Raw genomic sequence first — 18,851 nt, 5'->3', positions numbered from 1 at the left:
AAGAGAATCACGTAAGCCCTAGAGTTTGAGGTTGCTGTGAGCTGTGATGCCATGGCACTCTACCAAGGGTGACATAATGAGACTCTATATCAAGAAAAAAAGAGTTGAAATATAGATGCTTTGTAATGAGGGGTATTAAACTCACCAGCTGATTGGGCAGGAGGCCACATGGCATAGTGGAAAGAGGAGAGGACTGAGTCTGTATTTGAGTTAGACTTCTGCTGTATGATGCTGGGATGGTCATGACCTTTCCTGCCTGAAAGTGGAGGTAAGATCACCTCTTCTTCCTGTCCCACAGGAGTAGAGTGAGGGACCAGGAAAATATCAGTGTAACAAAAGAGCCCTGAAAGCTCCCAACTTTTTTTTGAGACAGAATCTCACTTTGTCACCCTGGGTAGAATATTATGGCATCATAGCTCAAAGCAAACTGAAACTCTTGGGCTCAAGTGATTCTCTTGCCTCAGCCTCACAGTAGCCTGAACTACTGGCACTCCCCATAACACCCATCTATTTTTAGAGACAGGGTCTTGCTCTTCTTCAGGCTGGTCTCAAACGCCTGAGCTCAAGGGATCCACCCGCCTTGGCCTCCCAGAGTGCTAGGATTACATGTGTGAGCCACCGTGCCTGGCCATCCAAACTCTTTATAATTATTGGTAAAGAAATTTCAACTACCCTCCCAAAGGGACCACATTTCTCCCTGTTCCACTCTTGCCTCTAAAGGGATTCACAAAGGGAGGTGGGCATGGAACTATTTAAAGGAGGAATAAGATAGCATTTTCCAGACAGTAGGCTGGGCAGATCCCAGGATGGCAGGACACTGTGTAATTCACAGGGTCTAAAAACCCAGGTTCAGGGCTAGGCGCCTGTGGCTCAAGCAGCTAAGGTGCCAGCCACATACACCTGAGCTGGCGGGTTCAAATCCAGCCCGGGCCCACCAAACAACAATGATGATGGCTGCTGCAACCAAAAAATAGCCGGGCATTGTGGCAGGCGCCTATAATCCCAGCTACTTGGGAGGTGGAGGCAGGAGAATTGCTTGAGCCTGTTGGAGTTGGAGGTTGCTGTGAGCTGTGATGCCACAGCACTCTACCCAGGGCCACAACTTGAGGCTCTGTCTCAAAAAAAAAAAAAAACAAAACCCAGGTTTAGGGCGGCGCCTGTGGCTCAAAGGAGTACGGTGCTGGCCCCATATGCTGCAGGTGGCGGGTTCAAGCCCACCCCTGGCCAAAAACCGCAAACAAAAACAAAAACCCCAGGTTTATATGGGTTGGACTAATTATCACAATCTCCATTTTTCTTTTCTTTTCTTTTTTTTTTTTGAGACGGAGCCTCAAGCTATCCCCCTGGGTAGAGTGCCATGGCATTACACTCACAGCAACCTCCAACTCCTGGGCTCAAGCGAGTCTCCTGCCTCAGCCTCCCAAGTAGCTGGAACCACAGGCGCCTGCCACAACACCTGGCCATTTTTTGGTTGCAGCCATCATTGTTCTTTGGCGGGCCTGGGCTGGGGATTCGAACCCACCACCGTAGGTGTATGTGGCCAGTGCCTTAGCCGCTTGAGCCACAGGCGCCGAGCCACGATCTCCATTTTTCAAATGAGAAAACTAAAAATTGTAAAAATTTTCCCCTTCTCCTGTCCTTATTTCGTTCCCCAGTACAGTTAAGTGCTCAAAGGTCTCTTGCTGCTCCCCACTTGTGCACTGCCCTCCACTCTGAACCCCTACTGAGGTCTGATCTCCACTAAAGCACCATGTGTTCAAACAGTGCCTTTTATGTTCCATTCACAGCCTCACCATGAGCCCTGCCCTTGCAGCTGATCTCAGTAAGAATGAAAGAAATCTAATTCTGGGAGCAGCTTGGGGGTGGGGGTGGGGGTAGAAAGAACAGGTGTCTTGGCACTCAGAAGACCTGGACTCCAACCTGGCTCTACCACTTACTAGTTGTGTGGCCTTGAGTCAGTTATTTAACTCCTTTGTTCTTTGGTTTCCTTCCTCATTAGAAAACTCAGGCAGTAACCTACTTTACTGTAGGTATTCTGGTAACAGGAAGATCTCCAGGGGGAAAAAAATTGAATGCACATTCTCACCCCCATGTGCGCTGTGTGCACACACACACAAACATACACACATAAGCTTGTTGTAAATTTCACTGATAGAAAGGTTTGTAACGTACAATTTACAAATAATAAAGTATATATCCATGCAGCCAATCGATTCTCAGAGTATACTTTCCTTGAAGGTTCCTGCCAAACTCTTGCATCTGTACCTAATTTACAGCTCACACGTGAGTATAGTTCTGACAAGAATGCTGGTTGAGGGCTGGGCACAGTGGCTCACATCTGTAATCCTACCACTCTGGGAGGTCGAGGAGGGTGGATTACTTGAGCTCACGAGTTCAAGACTAGCCTGAGCAAGAGCAAGACCCAGACCCCCATGTCTCAAAATAGCCAGGCATTGTGGCAGGCACCTATAGTCCCAGGAGGCTGAGGCAAGTGAATTTCTGGAGCCCAGGAGTTTGAGGTTGCTGTGAGCTAAGAAGCCAGGGCACTCTACCGAGGGCAATAAAGTGAAACTCTGTCTCAAAAAAAAAAAAAAGAATTCTGGTTGATATTTTTATATATATTAACAGGTAAGGTGAAAGTGAAATAAGGGATGCATGTGTTAACATTTACTTGTTCACCAGTGACATGACTTTACAGAATCAAACAACAGTTTTTGAATATTGAAAGACCATTTCCTCTGTTTTCTGTGCTATTCATGGATCAGTGGCTATAGACAGGGTGCCCTTTTAAATTTAATCTGTGTTATTAACTGAGTTTGCCCATTACTTTCTTGAGTCTAGAATCAAGAAGATGATAAATCCTGATTTGTAGTGGTTGCTCATTTCCAGGGTAAAAATACACCCATGACGGCTGATGTCAAGGTACAAGCATGATGTCACTCGCTGAAGTTGGTGGTGCAGCATTGTGTATGGGGATACAGATATAAAAGACATAAATAACCTAAAGAACATGGAAATTCTAAAATATGGATATTTTAAAGGTTATAGGTTTTAAGTATTTATAGTTTTTAACATAATTTGCTTTAGTTTATATAATTTAATTATTTTTATTTTTTAGGACATTATTAAAATTTGCTTTAATACTTCTTTGGGGGGAAAAGCACACTTTTAGTGAATGATGAGAAACATTTTTATAGTAGTAGTAGGCTATTATTTTTAATATCTATTATGCCATGAATTCATAGGGAAAAGGTTCCAGTAGCTCAGGGAGGTGCCTTGCCATTGAATGTGGCAAAGTGTTACATGACTCTTGTGACATGAATTCATGGGGAATGGGTTTCAGCACCTTATATCACTGTTACATGGGGTCTGTTGGTTATCCTGTGTGCTATTCTGTACACTTGTTATGCCATGAATTCATGGGGAATAAATAAGTTCCTGCACCTAATATCATGGTTCCATTGGTTCTCCTATGTGCTATGTTATATGCCTATTATGCCATGAATTCATAGGGAATGGGTTCTAGGAGCTCAGGTGCCTTTCTGTTGGTTCTCACAAAGTGGGCTTCTCTGGGTGGAGCAGGCTGGCACTTCAGTTGAACCCAGGTACCTTTCTCTTTGGCTTCCTTCTTCTTCTTCTTCTTCTATTTTTTTGAGACAGAGTCTTACTATGTTGTGCTTGGTAGAGAGCTGTGGTGTCACAGCTCTCAGCAACCTCCAACACTTGGGCTTAAGCGATTCTCTTGCCTCAGCCTCCCAAGTAGCTGGGACTACAGGCGCCCGCCACAACACCTGGCTATTTTTTGTTGTTGTTGTTGTTGTTGTTGTTGCAGTTGTCATTATTGTTTAGCTGGTTTGGCCTGGTTCAAACCTGCCAGCCTGGGTGTATGTGGCTGGCAACCTAGCCACTGACCTACTGCCTGAAATTTATTCCTTTTTTTTTTTTTTTTGAGGCAGAGTTTCACTTTGTACCCTTGGTAGAGTGCTGTAGCATCACAGCTCACAGCAACCTCAAACTCTTGCATTTAAGCAATTCTCTTGCCTCAGCCTTCCAAGTAGCTGAGACTACAGTTACCAGCCATAATGCTCGTCAATTTTTTTGTTGTTGTTGTCATTGTTGTTTGGCAGGCCCGGGCTGTCTTCCTTCTTTTTCTGATCATTTTTCCTTCACACATTTCAGGAAGCTATCTCAGCTCTTAGAGTGCTTAATATGCTCAATATGAACATTAATCCTGTTGGCAAGAATCTTGCCCTTAACTTGTTTGTTTACAACAATGCCAACAGCATGTTGGGTAACACTGTAGACCAGCTGTTCTCAACCTGTAGGTTGTGACCTATTTGTAACAATGAAAATATATCGTGGCATTAGGAAGGTTGAGAACCACTGTAAAGTAGACTCTTCCAGTGTTGCCATGGTGACGTCTGTGTGGCATGCCTTTTTTAACAGTACCCATTCCCTTGATGTCTACAATATCATATTTCTTGTAGATTTGTATATATGTAGCCAAAAGAACAACTCCATGTTTTCTAAAAGGCCTAGAGAACATGTATTGGGGGCCTCTCCTCTTTCCCTCTGTGTTTGTCATTTTGGTGAATTCCTAGAAGATGGTGTCTCTTGCTGAAAGGAATATAATTTAATTTTTAATAATGGTTCTGTTTAGGGTGGTGCCTGTGGCTCAGTGGGTAGGGCTCCGGCCCCATATACTGAGGGTGGCAGGTTCAAACCTGGTCCTGACCAAACTGCAACAAGAAAATAGCCAGGTGTTGTGACAGGCACCTGTGGTCCCAGCTACTCAGGAGGCTGAGGCAAGAGAATCGCCTAAGCCCAGGAGTTGGAGGTTGATGTGAGCTGTGATACCACAGGACTCTATTGAGGGTGATAAAGTGAAACTCCACACACACACACACACACACAAAATAAAATAATGGTTCTGTTTAACAACTGGCTTGCAAAATTCTTACAGATTTAATAATCTACTCTCAAGAGCCAGTAGGCTTCAACATACACACACACACACACACACAAAAATAAAATAATGGTTCTGTTTAACAACTGGCTTGCAAAGTTCTTACAGATTTAATAATCTACTCTCAAGAGCCAGTAGGCTTCAACATACCCCTGGTCTCTGAGACCCTGTAAGCAAAAGCATTTTATAAACAGATGGTGCTATACCCAGGCTGAAGTGTTGTCACCACAACAGTGCAGCAGTGCTGAAATAACAGCTAAGGCAGCCAACATTTACTGAGCATGTAATATGCACATAGCCCTCTCTAAGCGCTCTGCATGCATTTACCCATTTTACCCACGTGACAAGCCTGTGGGGGAGGCCCTGTGCTCATACCCACTTTATAGAAGGGAGGCTGCTAGGGGGCTCCTGGGGCTTCATTGTGCCTCCTCAGAGACCCTTTCCATATTAACATTCCCATTTTGCAGATGAGAGGCCCAACCCTCAGAGAGATGAGTGACTCACCAAAGTCACAGAGCTAGCATGGGACAGAAGTGGAACTCAGACCTATGTCTATCTGATGATAGAGCCCTCTTTAGAGCTGGTTTTTCAAACACTGAACACTGATTTTGACTTCCTTCCAGAGCTAGCTTTACAATTCCAATTCTGGAGTTCTACTCCTGGTTGAGTTGGATTTAGTTGGTTTGATATTTTTCGTACTGTCCCCAGAGGGTTCTGATAGGCAATTAACACAGATGGGGGCCCCCAAAGCACAGCTTGGCGTTCAGAATGCTTTGATCCAGGCCCAGCTTGCTCACTGGTTAGGTGGAGTCAACATCCATCCGGACCTCACCTGGTGGCTTCGAGGGTCTCATAAAGGGACATGCCGGGAGAGCCCATAGCAGTTGCTAGTTGTGTGGCACAGACTATAGTGTGGTCCTAAGTTGAAAGCCAGAGGTCCTGGAATGACCTTGAGAGTGAATTTTTATTTCTCTCTCTCTCTGTCCCACAAGAATATAGAGACAGAGTAGGTAGTGGTTTTCTCTCCTGCTTTACCCAGCAGGGCAGCTGGAGGTCACAGCCATGCACTGGTGAGTGGCCAGAGGCTGTGGTTTCCCTAAGCCGCACTTAGAATTTTCTGGGAAAAACATGGAGCTGCAAATTGATGAAGGACCAAAGCCGACTCAGGGAAGCACACTTTTTTTTTTTTTTTTTTTGAGACAGAGTTTCACTTGGTTGCCCTGGCGTCACAGCTCACAGCAACCTCAAACTCCTGGGCTCAAGCGATTCACTTGCCTCAGCCTCCTGAGTAGCTGGGACTACAGGCATGTGCCACAAAACCCAACTAGTTTTTCTACTTTTAGGAGAGACAGGGCCTCACTCTTGTTCAGGCTGGTCTCCAATTCCTGAGCCCAAGGGATCCACCTGCCTCAGCCTCCCAAAGTGCTAAGGTTATAGACATAAGCCACTATGCCCAGCTAGGGAGGCATACTTTCCTAGCAGACTAGGGCGATCCCACTAGGCACTCTTGCATCAACTAGAGGAAGGGAGGAAATGTGGGAGAGTGGAAAGCACAAAGGAGTTGGGTCAGCCGGCACTTGAATTTCAGTTCTCCTGCCTATTCGCTGAGACATTTTGGGCAAACCCTTAGCCTCTGGTGCCTTGGTTTCTTCACTTGAACAATGGGTGATGGCAATGCTTGGCTCACAGAGTTAGGATCAAATGAGATGAGTGTGACTACTTTGTAAACTGTAAAGTGCTAAGTGTTTTGCTGTACATGAACCACCAGGCTGGGTGTGTGGAAGAACGCAGGAGGCGTGTGACAAACAGGCTCCGCCCCAGCAAGTCTGTGGTCTAGCGGGGGAGGCAGGGCTCACAGAGCTCTTGGTGGTCTAGGTCTGTGGAGATTGCTACATGAGTAGGACTGGGGAAGGGAAGAAGGGCCTGGCTGCATGTTCAGATGATGCTTCCTGGAGGAGAGAGGATTTTGGAAGGGCTTGGAAAGTTGGGTTCAATAGGCGGTAAAGATTTGTGGGGTTTGGCTCAGCACCTATAGCTCAACCGGCTAAGGCGCCAGCCACGTACACCTAAGGTGGCGGGTTCGAATCCCCAGCCCGGACCCGCCAAACAACAATGACGGCTGCAACCAAAAAAAATAGCCGGGCGTTGTGGCGGGCGCCTGTGGTCCCAGCTACTTGGGAGGCGGAGGCAGGAGACTCGCTTGAGCCCAGGAGTTGGAGGTTGCTGTGAGCTGTAATGCTACGGCACTCTACCCAGGGGGACAGCTTGAGGCTCTGTCTCAAAAAAAAAAAAAAAAAAAAAAGATTTGTGGGGTTTCTTTTTAGGGGGGCCAGGGGCTGGGTTTGAACCCACTACCTCTGGTATATGGGTCCAGTGCCCTACTCCTTGAGCCCAGGTGCCACCCAAGATTTGTGTTCTTGAAGGGAGAGATATAATCAAGGAAATAGTTGCAAAGACAATAACAACTTACAGGCCACTTTATATGCCTTGCTTGATCCTCATAGTAACCTTCTTGAGTTAGATTTTATTACTATTCCTAATTTATAGGTGAGAAGCCTAACTTGAACCTTTAGGTGAAGTAATTTGCCCACTGTCAGGCTGCTGGTGAAGGACAGAACTGGGTTTGGAACCCAGATGCCAAGACCTGTACCCTTAGCCATTATCTATATTGATTCTCCAAAAGCAAGATGTGCAAAAGATGCATAGATGACTGCTTTGGTTCATTCATTTATCCAGTAAACAATAACTGAGTACAGACTAAAATGCCAGCTACTCTGGGGTGATGAGGATGGAAGTGAGGCCAAGACCCCTGTCCCCCCTCATGGGGCATTAGTACAGTGCGAACAGGCCATGTAGGAAATAACTGTAGTGCAGTTGGCTTTCTGCCAGAGGCAAATATAAGCTGCCAAATAGGCCCTTGGTTGGGAACAACTAGCTGTGTGTTGGGGTACATTGCAGAAGACATTTAGGTGTGAGTGTGTTGGAGGTGGGTGGGGAGGGGAGGAGGATCTTGTCAGGAAGGGCGGAGTGAACTGCAGAGTGGGGTAGGGTGGGGTGATGAGCCTTGAATGCCAGGCTAAGATGGATGTTGAGCATGGGCCACACTGGAGATTTGTGGGGAGGACTGCCTATGGTCCCATCTACAGTGTGCCAGGAGGAGAGGGAGCTATAGTTTTCTGGACACATGTCCACAGCAACCTGGCAGCAGGCAGCTTTGCTTTCTTTGATTGCCCAGCACTTGCCTGAAGAATCTGAGCTGTGTCTGACATTGCCAGTGAAGGTGGCAATGCAGAGACCAGCATACTTGGGCTCTGCTCAGTGTTGAGATGTCTGGGCTGCTCTGCCATGTAAAAGGGACTAAATGATCTCTGAAGTCCCTTGCAGCCCCCACATTGTGAGTTGGGAGTGATATGGGGTGGGAGGAAGGAAGCAGCAGATGAATGGAGAGGAGGAGGTGAGTGTGTGAAGGGGCACGTCCTTCAGCTGAGTGCAGATGATTCAACAGGGATTCAGTGCGAGCTCCCAGGAACAACTGTTAATGCTGCATCTCAGAAAAGAATGAACAAAGGGCCATTATTCTCTGCAATCTTGCTGGGTGCTGCTCTTTACATGGACCATCTCTGTGAATCCTCAACAATCCAATGCCTCGGTAGATGTTGTCCTTTGATAGACGGGAAGCCAAGGTTCTAAGTGGTCCAGTGACTTTGCCCAGGTTTCATATTGTGAGTGGCAGAACTGGAGTTTGGACCTAGACCTGACTCCCAGCACTTGTCTTTTGTGCTTCATCACACAGTCCCCTGAGGGTGACTTCATCCTGCAAAGACTCCTGGGCATGCTGTGCTGGGGACATGGGTCTTCCCTGGAGGACTAGCTTCTGGTTGGCACCACAGCAGACACCTCTGGCCAGATCCACCAGGACATGAAGGGGCACATTGGCCTCTCCCATAGGTGTCTTCCTGGTGGACTGAGCTGGATGGGTTTGTTTTGACAGGTGAGAGAAGATCAAACTCCTGGTGGCAGCTCCTCAGGCCCTGAGCTAGGCAGTGGCAGCAGCTACGGGAATGTGGTTGTTCCCTCCAGCCGTGCTTTGGAGGTGATGTCAGGTGTGTGGGTGAAGTATTTGGTTGAAGCACATAAAGCTGGAGGAGAATGATAGGAGCGAGGGCGTATGGATAGGATCATTCTACCCCAGGGGCACTCTGGCTTGGGCCCCATGGCCTATTTCCTGACTGGGGGCCAGGAGGCCTGGGCCTGTACATGTCCTGCTTAGGGCCCAGTGCCCAACAGTATGGATTTTCCCAACCAGCTTGGGAGATTGTACCACCTTGAAATTGCAGTGCCTAGAGCTAGAAGGGGCTCTGGATGTCATCCAGTAGTGTCTAAGTTAGAGTTGGGGGCGTGAGGTCCGTAGAAAGGAAGTGGCTCACACAGCCTTGGGTGGTGAAGCTGGAAGGCAGTTTCCCTCCACATGCCTGGGCTCTTCTTCCTTCACCACAGTGCTCTGTGAGAGGGGAAGCAGAGAAGCTTAGACCAAGCCCTGGAATGCTGCTTTGCTGGCCCTGGGGCTACTTTTGTACCTTCCTTTAGCCCTGTTCCTTCCTGACCCAGCCCTGTTACAGCCCTACGTTAAGAGTGCACTCTGGTGCCCCTAGTGGTGGTGGAGGATCTGCACAGGGTGAAAAAGGAGGAGTCTCTGGTCCCCAGATTTGCTCTTCAGCAAATATTAGTGAAACATGCAGGATGCAAGACACTGTAGGGGACCACCAGGAGCCCTAAAACCAATTTGAAATTTCCCAGGGAAAAGCCCACCTAGGAAAGTGGCACCACGCCCGAGAGATGGCATACAGCTTAGGACTGCCAGCAAGCACATCTGTGCTGAGGAGGTTAGGGCACAAGGCAGGGGAAGCTTCAGTGAAAAGTAAGGGGGTAAGAGGAGGGAGGGGTCATGGGGGAGTAGGCTCCGCAAATGTGACAAGGATCAGGAAAGTCATTCCAGGCCAGAAGAACAGCCAGAGCAAAGGATGGATCGAGATGTTTTGGGGGTGGAAATACCCACCAGAGGGAATAGAGAGCAGGTACAGGCCAAGTGGCAGGTGGTGAGCCTGAACAGGTAGCAGGGGCAGCTGGTGCCTTGAATGCCTCAAATATCAGGCAGGGCATTTAGACTTTCTCTGCTGGTCAGTGGGATTACTGAAGGTACTTCACCAGACTGGGTGATGCAGTGAAGAGAAAGTAATGGAACTGTCAGAGAAGGCCCCACCCTCTTGCCCTCCAACTCTGATATTATGAGCCCTAACACCTGGACAAATAACTTAGCCCTCCGAGCCTCGGTTTTCTAACCTGTGAAATGGGGTTGATAATGGTGCTTTCTACTCAGGGTGGCTGCAAAGGTCACACAGAGCACTAATATAAATGTACTACAACAATCTATTAAAAAAAAAAAGCCAAAGAAAGGAAAACAGGCCCCTTTAAAAGGCCGGGTGTGCAATCCTAGCACTCTGGGAAGCCGAGGGCCAGTAGGTTGCTTGAGCTCAGGAGTTCAAGATCAGCTTGGGCAAGAATGAGACCCCTTCTCTAAAAAAAATAGCCAGGCATTGTGGCGGGTGCCTGTAGTCTCAGCTACTATGGAGGCTGAGGCAAGAGAATCACTTGAGCCCAAGAGTTTAAGGTTGCTGTGAGCTATGACTCCATGGCACTTAACCCCAGGCGTCTGAGTGAGACTCTGTTTTTTTGTCTGTTTTTTTTAGACAATCTGTAGCACTTGGTAAATATGCTGTAAGTTAGTCCCTGCCCTGCCTCCTCCCTTAGGTTGGGACAATAAGAAGGAGCTGCAGGTATGGGGGTCGAAATCTCTGGATGGCCCAGAATCACTGTTGTGGCCTGGGAAGGAAGCAAAAACACCGTTTAGTGGCAAGGAGCCCATAGCCTGTATTTTTCCCCCATAGCCTGTTTTTTTGCCAGTCAGGGGAGGTCTGAGTCTGCAGGTATATCTGGTCCAAAAGGACCTTACAATGAACACGAAGGGGAGAAAAGAACCCAGGTCCTGATCATACAACAGGTCCTGAGCATACAACAGAACATTCCTGCTGTCCCACAGCTACCTCTCAGCCTGAACCCCCCAGACCCTTTATCCAGACCCACCTTGAGCACTCTCTTGGTGAGGACTTCTGTTTTCTCATCTGAAATGAGGACATCCAGTTCAGGAGCTCCTGAGGCTCTGAGGGCCAGGCCAGGCCTGGGGTCTGGGGCTACTCACCTGCATGAAAGCATCACCAGAAGAAGAGGCATCTTGGGGATGGGAAGCAGGTGCCAGCACCAGGCATGAGGTTGCCCCAGGTTGCCAGGCCCAAGTGGCATTCTTACTTCTTTCTGGGATAGATTGATAAGAGCTTTGAGAAGCAAGGAAGGGGATCACTTAGTGGTTAGGAGCATAAGCTTTGGAGTCCAAGAGGTAAAGGTTAAAATGCCTCTGTCCAAAAGCCAGTGTTACAGTCGTTTTCTTTTTCTGCAAAAGAGGATTGATAACACCCACCACATAAGGTGGCTGAAAGAGTTCAGTGAAGTACAAAATGTGTCATGTGCTTGGTTAGCACTATGGCCTATATATTGCAGGGGCTTAATACACATAAATGACAGCTGTCTTCACTTAGGGAACATTTATTGAACATGTAGTAGATGCCAGGCTGTATGTCAAGCTCTGAGGCGATGAGAGGAACAAAACCCTTGCGAAGCTCTTAGCCTAGTGGAAGGCAATAGAGAAGTAAGCAGATCGGCTCAGCAGGTCAGAAGCGCTGTAGTAAGGAAGTACAGGGTATCTGGAGGAACCGAGGAGGTAGAGGGCAGGGCAGGAGGAGAGTAGGGAAGGCATCCTGGAGGAGGTGCTATCATTACTAAATCGTGAAGAGAGAGAAGCCAGGTTTGGGATAGGAATAATTCGGGGAGAGGGTTCTAAGCAGAGGAGATGGTACTGGCTGTGTGTTAGGTTTAGGATGGGGCTTAGGACAGATGTCTTGGCCCTAACATTCTCATAAGCCAGTGGAGAGCCCTTTTCCCGGACCATGGGCCACAGAGGTGAGTGGACATGGGGCTAGGACCTGTCTCATGTTCCCAGGGCAGCGTTGCTGTGGCCATTTCAGCATTTCAATTCTCTTCCTCCACCTCAGCCCTGCTTCCCCATAGTCCTGGGGATCACCTGGTATATCCACCTCTGCCCACTGTGGCTCCCCACATCAGTGTGTCATGTCCTGGTGTCCTGGGCCCTGAGCTGGGGTGGTCAGCAGGGCCCTTGTCTCTGAGCCTCAGAGAAGGCTCTCAGGGCCTTTCCCCTGGAGGATAGAGATAATCCTAAGAATTATCGAGGGATTATGGAGGGAATGGCCGCCAGCCTGGGAGATGGTGGGCAGTAGGGAGAGTCCATTCCTTTTCATGGAGTGCCAGGATACTAGGGGTCCATGAGCAGGCACCAGCAGGCTGGGTCGAGGATAGTGGAGTGGGACCATCTGCCCGGATCCTGTCTACTGGCCTCCTCCGACTCTCCTTTCTGTAGAGCTTAAGCATCTTCACTGCTTTGGGAAATGACTTTGACACATTTTCAAAATAATTTTAAGAGTAATCTCCAGAGGGGAAGAAGAATAAACAAGCTTATAAAAATGCAAAAGGAAGCTGGGTGTGGTGGCTCACACCTATAATCCTAGTACTCCGGGGGGCCAAGGCAGGTGAATTGCCTGAGCTCGTGGGTTTGAGACCAGCCTGAGCCAGAGCTATACCTAAAAATAGCCGGGCATTGTGGCAGGCACCTGTAGTCTCAGCTACTTGGGAGGCTGAGGCAGGAGAATCGCTTAAGCCCAAGACTTTGAGGTTGCTGTGAGCCATGATCCCACAGCACTCTACCGAGGGTGACAAAATAAGACTCTGTCTCAAAAAAAAGAAAAAATGCAAAAGGAAATATGTGTATGTTTTATTTAAGGGGGTATAAAAAAGCAAGGGAGGGCTTCAGCCAGCCCCCTTGAGTGAAAGTTTCCAGCTGGGAGGTCAGGGGCACCAGGGATAACAGCACATACCTCATCAGCTCAGCTAACAGCTAGGGTCACCCTCAGTGTGCCAGCCACTGTGCTCTGTACTGATGTAGATGCAAAGAGCTGAATTCTCCCTCCAGCTGAGGACAGCTTTGGTAGGGATATTAGGACATAGACAGCAAAGGACTGTTGGACAAGGGAGAGGGTGCTGAAGGTCTTTTTTTTTTTTTTTTGAGACAGAGCCTCAAGCTATCCCCCTGGACAGAGTGCCGTGGCACCACAGCTCACAGCAACCTCCAACTCCTGGGCTCAAGCGAGTCTCCTGCCTCAGCCTCCCAAGTAGCTGGGACCACAGGCACCCGTCACAACGCCTGGCTATTTTTTTTGGTTGCAGCCGTCATTGTTGTTTGGCGGCCTGGGCTGGATACGAACCTGCCACCTTAGGTGTACGTGGCTGGCGCCTTAGCCACTTGAGCCACAGGCGCCGAGCCGGTGCTGAAGGTCTTAATAGAAATGTTCAAATACGCCTGAAGGGGCCTGGAGGAAGGAGTACTCCAGACTGCTGAGGAAAGTCAGGGCCAGGATAAGGTGGGTTGAGTTAGACCAGCAGTTCTCAACCTGTGGGTTGCGACCCACAGGAACTGTATTAAAGGGCCGCAGCATTAGGAAGGTTGAGGACCACTGAATTAGAGTTTGAAGCCCAGCTAGGATTTTGATGGACAGCGATTGAACAGGAGGCTTCCCAGGTAGCCCCAAAATAGATGGTGTGGGCAAGGTACAAGGTGGGAAATCCTTCAGTGCTTTAAGAAACAGGGATCTTTAATTTTCTTAGACGCTTATTTAACAGCTATTTGAGATGTAATTCACATACCATACGATTCACTTACTTAATGTATGCAATGTATAAAGTTATATAACCAACACCATCATCATTTATAGAATAATTTTAGAATCAATTTTAGAACATTTTCACCACCCCCCCAAAGAAGGCATGTATTCATTAGCAGTCACTCCCCTGTCCCTCCATTCCAGTCCTCGGCAACTGCTAATCTACTTTCCATTGCTATGGATTTGCCTATTCTGGATATTTCATATAAATGGAATCATATATGTGATCTTCTGTGACTGGTTCTTCAGGCGTCATCGCTATTGTACCAGGTATTGGTACTTCATTCCTTTTTATGGCTGAATAGTATTTCCACATGAATCCTGTATGTGGTATGGCTATATCACATTTGGCTTATCCATTCATCTGTTGATGGATATTTGGGTTGTTTTCCCTGTAGGCCTCTTATAAATATGCAGCTGTGAATGTTTGTGTACACATTTTAGTGAGGATATGTTTTCAGGACATTCCATTTTGAATGGAGTCCAGGATGTTTGGTGGGAGTGGGAGGTGGGCGAAGCAGAGGGACTTGCTCACCCACTTTGTCATGTGGGTGGTTGGGTGAGAGTGAGAAGGGACAGCTCAGTTCTTATTCTGGCCTCACTGGGAGTCCAGGATATATGAGGACCCGGCCCCTGGGATGTGGGAGGGGCTGTCCCTCCACCACCACCAACCCGCATTGTTGTGTCAGACCTGGCAGCTGCTTGCTGGGCTGGAAATAGCCTGAGCAGCTGGTATTTTCCCTGGAAATCGGGTGCATTTTTTCCCGTCCTGCTGAGGGCCAAAATTAGTTAAACACATAGAGAAATGTGGGCTATGCAGCTAGTCTAGATGAGGAGAGTATTGTCAACAGGAAGCTGGCTGGCCAGGGAAAAGAAGTAGTCAGGAAGTCCAAGGTCAGCGAGGCTGAGCTGTGATGCCCTATCCCCATCACACTCACACAGAGGTGGCAGTTTTGTTTACAGGAAATGCCGCAAGTATCTCATTTGACAGAACAGGAAACAGGCACTGCATTAGGGATCTGCCTCTCAGAGACAGGAGGAAGATCCAGGCTGAGTGAAGTCTTAAGTGCTGCTGTTAGCAAAAGGCTTGGTAAAACTTAGGCCTCGCCCTCAGTACTCTGCCTGTTTTTGAGTTCACAGGACAAGACAGGACACAAAAACAAGAAAGAGTTTATGCTATTTTAGTCTCCTAAAAAAGAACATCCTAACCCCACCCCAAACCCCAAAGCAAAAACACAAAACAGGGCTTTAATTACCATCTTGTCTTTTCTTCATTCCTTTTTTTTTTTTTTATCTCCTCCAGCCAGAAAACATTATGTTGTTAGACAAGAATATTCCCATTCCACACATCAAGCTGATTGACTTTGGCCTGGCTCATGAAATAGAAGATGGAGTTGAATTTAAGAACATTTTTGGGACGCCAGAATTTGTTGGTGAGTTTTAGGGCAAGAATCTGGCATCAAAAGTAGAGAAATCCCAAGAACAAACTCGTATCTGGGGCTATAACCTCTGGGCTGAGAGTTGATGCCTGGAGATATCCCCTAGAAACCTAACAGGTGAACAAGGAAATGTCTTGCTGGGCCTGTGTGTAAGGCTCCAGGTGCAGGCCTTAAGCACCCAGTGGAGCCAGGATAGGGGTGGGGTGTACAGTTAAGGCTAGAGGCCTTGCAGAGTTAAATCCTCCCAGTGCTGGACCCATCTCCTCCCTTTAGATGAGTTTATTGTGAAGATGTAAAAATTCTTCACTAGGCTGGCACCATGGCTCACACCTGTAGTCCTAGCACTCTGTGAGGCAGAGGCGGGTGGATTGTGTGAGCTCACAAGTTCCAGACCAGCCTGAATCAGAGAGAGACCTCGTCTCTAAAAATAGCAAGGTGTTGTGGCAGGTGCCTGTAGTCCCAGCTATGTGGGAGGCTGAGGAAAGAGAATTGCTTAAGCCCAAGAGTTTGAGGTTGCTATGAGCATGATGCCACAATATTCTACTGAGGGCAACAAAATTAAACTATGTCTCAAAAAAAAAAAAATTAATTAAAAATAAAAAATATTGCCTTACCCTTTTGCACTCCCATAAACTTAACGTTCTGTAAAGTAGCTTGATTTTCTGAAAAGGAAAAAGGAAGCCATCTGTTAGATGCGCTCGTTCACCTCCCCTATGTGCTTGGCCTTTATTTCATGGTGGGGGGTATTCAGCTCCCGTGGGGCCCTAGCTGCTTTCTCTTCCCTCTGTTTCTCTCCCTTGGCCCAGGCCACTGCCTGTCCTGCACCCTAGAGGCCTCCTGATAAGGCTTGGGCTGGTGGTGGAGAGTCATGAAGAAACAGCCCAAAAGAGGAGAAAGGAATAAGAGTTGAGAGCCGCCATCTAGGGCGGCACCTGTGGCTCAGTGGGTATGGTGCCGGCCCTATATACCGAGGGTGACGGGTTCAAACCCGGCCCCGGCCAAACTGCAACCAAAAACAGCCGGGCGTTGTGGCGGACGCCTGTAGTCCCAGCTACTCGGGAGGCTGAGGCAAGAGAATCACCTAAGCCCAGGAGTTGGGGGTTGCTGTGAGCTGTGTGACGCCATGGCACTCCAATGAGGGCCCTGAAGTGAGACTCTGTCTCTAAAAAAAAAAAAAAAGACTTTACAGAGAGCCGCCATCTACAGTAGAACCTCCATAGTTGACCACCCCTGTACAATGCCCACCTCCTTAAGTTTTCATACATCAGATATGCACCATATGTACGTGTCAGTACAGGAGGCCTAGTTCCTTATGTTGACCACCTCTGTATGTGGACCAGTTTGTTACATTCCCTTGGATGGTCAACTTAAAGAGGTTCTACTGTATTTAGGAGTGGAGTGGTCTTAGAGATGGAGGGAGAGCATTGTCTCTCCAGGATTTGGGGGCTAAAACTTTTGACCACAGTTAAAGAAAAACAAAAAAGAAAAACAAAATGTGTTAGACCATCACACATATATCAGCTGATGGATTTTCAAGCTCTGCAGCCACTATGGAATGGTGCTACAGAGACCCACAGACCTCAGGGCAGGAAACTCTTGTTCTGTGCCAGGCTCTAAGTCTTGTGCTCTACAAATATTGTCTCTGTTAATCCTTGAAGAGTTTCATGAGTCAGATTTGATTATTTTCTTTATCAAGTCCCTTGTTCAAGTGCAACACAACCAATAGGTGGTAGAGCTGAGGTTCAAATACAGGTACAGCCAACATCAAAGCCTATGCTCTTTCTGTTATATGTGGTTATTTCTCTAAGAAGACCCTCAAAGGGTGTACAATTTGGTTGTGGAAACAAGACACCAAAGCAGCAAATAAGAGGGATGGAATAATCTTTTTAGATCATCTTGTCCAGTTTAACAAATATGGAAATATAGAGCTGGGGGATTAAGGTCAATGAAGGTAGTTCTTCACCTACCGACAGCTATTAGGTGACACATACAGGACATAGTCTGGTACACTGAGTTAGCCACACTCAGAATGACACACTGAGGGTCACAGGTTGGTGGTAGAGCCAGCCTAAACCCGGGGTACAGACATCAGATACTTTGAGAGAGCATTTGCTGCCCACCATTCACCTGTGTGGTAAAAATGCATGTTTATTCATTAAGTTTATACCACTTGTTAAATAACAGTAGTTCCACTAGAAATTCAGAGCAATAGTGGTGAGGTGTCACAAGACAGGAAGTGATTAATTTTAAAGCAAGTTACACATGTATAAGACAGCTCTGAAGGACTGTTCAGACAAGAGATCCACTCTGGCAAAGGCAATGGGCTCTGTCATGGCCTTGAACCAGTGAGGGGCTGATGATACTGGGAGTGGAAGAAGTCTCTGAAGTTGGGGGGAAAGGAGCTAGGATGGAGCACATCCTAGGTCTGTGATGCCACAGCAGAAGAGTAAGGCCAGAATGAGTGCATTTATTGGGGGCAAGTCACTATCTACTCGGAATGGAGCCCAGAGTTTACACCAGACTTTGGTGTGAGTAGGGTATTGATAAGTGAGACAGACTGTGAAGGTTTTTTTCTGGGTGATATGCTGATAAATATCTAACAACCTAGTCTCCAAAAAATTCCTTACTTTATAGCACTGGGCAGTTTCAAGCTACTTACATGTTGTCATTGAATACTGAGTTGGGAAGACATGCACAGCATTGACTCTTATTAGCCAGTATGGTTTTGTTTGCAGTGTTTGAAGTTGCCTTATAGATATATAGGGCAACTTCTCAAAACTCCTGCCTAAATTATTCTGACTTTCTATACCAAGATCCCTGAGCATTTACAACTACTTTCCCCTATTCCCACTACTCCTTTAAAATTTCATCTGATACCCACAGTTAGTGTCAGCTTTAAGGCTCTCTCACTACAAAACTGGATTCTTGAGAAAAAATTTCTTTATAATGAGATTCAGGGCTCATGGGAGATGAGAAATCATTAAAGGCAGTAACTCTTTCTGCACTACTTGTCCAACCCCCAAAAGCTAGTGAATTGAACTTAGAGCTGGAGCGGTGAGCAGCAAAGAAAATGAAATAGGAGGACCTCCCAGAGGCAGGTGCACACATCAGCATTTCAGTCAGAGACTAGCAAGATTTCCATGTTCAAGGACGTAAGATGTTGAAATTATCAGATTTTGACAGTAAAATCCATGGAATATGTATAGAAATAAGTGGTAGAATCACAAGAATAAGCAAGCATCAAGAGATGTCAAAAATGACCAAACAAATTTTAAAAAGAACCAAATAAATAGAACTTCTAAAAACTTGAGATAAACTCAGTGCCTGTAGCTCAGCGGCTAGGGCACCAGCCACATACACTGGAGCTGGCAGGTTTGAACCCGGCCTAGTCCTGCCAAACAATAATGACAACTATAACCAAAAAATAGCTGGGTGTTGTGGTGGGTCCCTATAGTCCTAGCTACTTGGGAGGCTGAGGCAAGAGAATCTCTTTTTTTTTTTTTTAAATGGAGGGGAAGAGTTTTGGTTTTTTTTTTTTTTTTT

At 47.1% G+C, this 18,851-nt stretch overlaps 1 protein-coding gene and 1 pseudogene across 3 annotated transcripts in view; one reads left to right on the top strand and one right to left on the bottom strand.

Moving 5' to 3' along the window:
• Positions 1 to 18,851, top strand: part of DAPK2 (death associated protein kinase 2) — a 140,555-nt gene that overhangs the window by 95,238 nt on the left and 26,466 nt on the right. For all 3 annotated transcript variants that reach the window (XM_023510133.1, XM_023510134.1, XM_023510132.1), the window contains one exon: positions 15,173 to 15,302. In XM_023510133.1, coding sequence (XP_023365901.1) covers positions 15,173 to 15,302 — 130 coding nt within the window. The remainder of the gene's footprint in view (positions 1 to 15,172; positions 15,303 to 18,851) is intronic.
• On the bottom strand, positions 3,494 to 4,585 carry LOC111723418 (annotated as a pseudogene).

Source organism: Otolemur garnettii, unplaced genomic scaffold (genome assembly GCF_000181295.1).
Source record: "Otolemur garnettii isolate 467f Iridium unplaced genomic scaffold, OtoGar3 scaffold00011, whole genome shotgun sequence".
NCBI classification, from domain to species: Eukaryota; Metazoa; Chordata; class Mammalia; order Primates; family Galagidae; genus Otolemur; species Otolemur garnettii.
The sequence above is the reverse complement of the archived record's forward strand: the minus strand, read 5'-3'. Positions and strand labels throughout refer to the sequence as shown.